The sequence below is a fragment of the Tetrahymena thermophila genome (genome assembly GCF_000189635.1).
Source record: "Tetrahymena thermophila SB210 genomic scaffold scf_8255647, whole genome shotgun sequence".
Classification (NCBI taxonomy): domain Eukaryota; phylum Ciliophora; class Oligohymenophorea; order Hymenostomatida; family Tetrahymenidae; genus Tetrahymena; species Tetrahymena thermophila.
Window position 1 is genome coordinate 1 of NW_002477007.1, and position 1,792 is coordinate 1,792.

The window sequence follows — 1,792 nt, forward strand, 5'->3', positions numbered from 1 at the left end:
AAACTAATTCATATCTTCCACTTAAATAATATGTATTTTATTTAAGGTTTTTGAACTAAGTTTAAAAAGATAGTAAGAGGTTATTCAGAGTTTCTCAAACAAAAGCTTTAGAAATTAAACCTTTCGGCTTTGATTCGAGTATTTAATTAGGAATTTCTTTTTTATTAGTTGAAAAAGTAAAAGAGTTAATGGAGTGTTTCTAAAAGACTTTTTAAAATAAAATCATAATCAGTCAAAGCTTATATCGAAGTAAGTAATTCAAATGAAGCTAGGAAATATTACAATAAAGTTTTATAAGTTCACAGAAACAATTTGAATCTTTTATTTTCTTCTTATTTTAAAATTAGAAACTGTATAACAACTTCGACAAAACAAATGAATATAATATTTATTCTAACATCTATTGAAGAATCATTTATGATTTTATCAAAATGGATGAAGAAGTCAAAAAAATTTAATCAAAAGCTTTAGAATTCAAACCAAAATTATTTTAAGCATTCTTTTATTAGAAGTGGGATAAATGAATGAAAATGTTGAAAAAGAAGCAGTAACTTTTTTATTGAAAGTTAATGATATTTTTTCAAATTATTTTCAAATAAATAAATAAATAAATTAGTAGGATTATTTCATTTATAAAATGGAAAATAATATTAAGCAAAATAAATGCTATTTTTAGTATTTCTTATTAAATCAACCCTCAAGATTATAAATAATAAAATGATATTCTTATATAACTTTAATTAAGCTGAAACTTCAAAGCAAAATTATTAACACTTATACTTTTTGTCTATTTGTTTCAATTTTTTTATTTGTTAAAATTATTTTTTTTAAGTTTTAACTCAAATCATATTCATTTAAGAAAAAAGTGTATCAATTTTTAATATTCTTATTTTTTCTAAAAAATATTTTTCGTACCCAATCTCTAACTAAATATTTATTCTTCATTTACTTTATTAAAAATATATAATAAAATCCTTTTTAATACATTAGATTAGATAAATCAATCAATCATATTGTTAATTAAAATATAAGAAAAATAGTCAATTACTTAAAAATAGATGGCGAAATAAAAAATATATCAACCAAAAGCTCTTTGTTGATTAATCAAAAAGATTATATTGAAAACATTTTAGCAGATCAATCATCTCAAGTACTACTTATTTCGAATTTAGAAGATAGGTGCATATATGCGATTAAGGGAAATTAAGCTTAAATAAATGATGATTGTGCTTTTGCAATAAATATGGACTAATATCAACTTTAAAAATCATTTTTGGAGTTATTGTTTTTACCCTTTTACAGAAAAGTAAAGAAAAAATAAATAACACTTACTTTAGCTAAAGATTTAGCAAAAATTTAGAATGCGAATTGAGTAATAACCTAACAAAATTGTAAATTCTTCCTTTTTTTGTCTGAAAAAGTATGTTTAAGTTTAGAAAAACTATGTTTTCAACCTCTTGCAAAAATGGAAAAAAGGAGTAGCAATCTCACAATTTGAATTTAAGGTAAATACTGTTTATGGTTTTATATTATGATTAATTCTAAATTTAATAAAAAAATAGGCTTAAGCAAGTTTAAAATCTCTATTATTTCCTAAATAAGCCATTTTTATTGCTGAGAAAGAAATAAATAGATGAAGAATATATATCTACCATTATTATAGAAAAAAAGCAAGCAAAGATAAATTATTTTATTTATTTTAGTTGGCTTTACAAAATAAAGCTTAATCATATAAAATATTTAAAAGATTTTAATAAAATAACTCTAAAAATATTCTTTCTAGCTTCATTTT

General features: G+C 20.6%; 1 protein-coding gene across 1 annotated transcript; it reads left to right on the forward strand. All coding sequences in view use genetic code 6, as the record gives it.

The window, feature by feature from the left end:
• Positions 1-988: 988 nt before the first annotated feature.
• TTHERM_002653520 (hypothetical protein) lies at positions 989-1,372 on the forward strand (the record flags this gene model as incomplete). The annotated part of the gene is made up of 1 exon (XM_012795136.1): positions 989-1,372. A coding segment is annotated over one exon (384 nt), but the record flags the coding sequence as incomplete, so codon positions are not given.
• Positions 1,373-1,792: the final 420 nt, after the last annotated feature.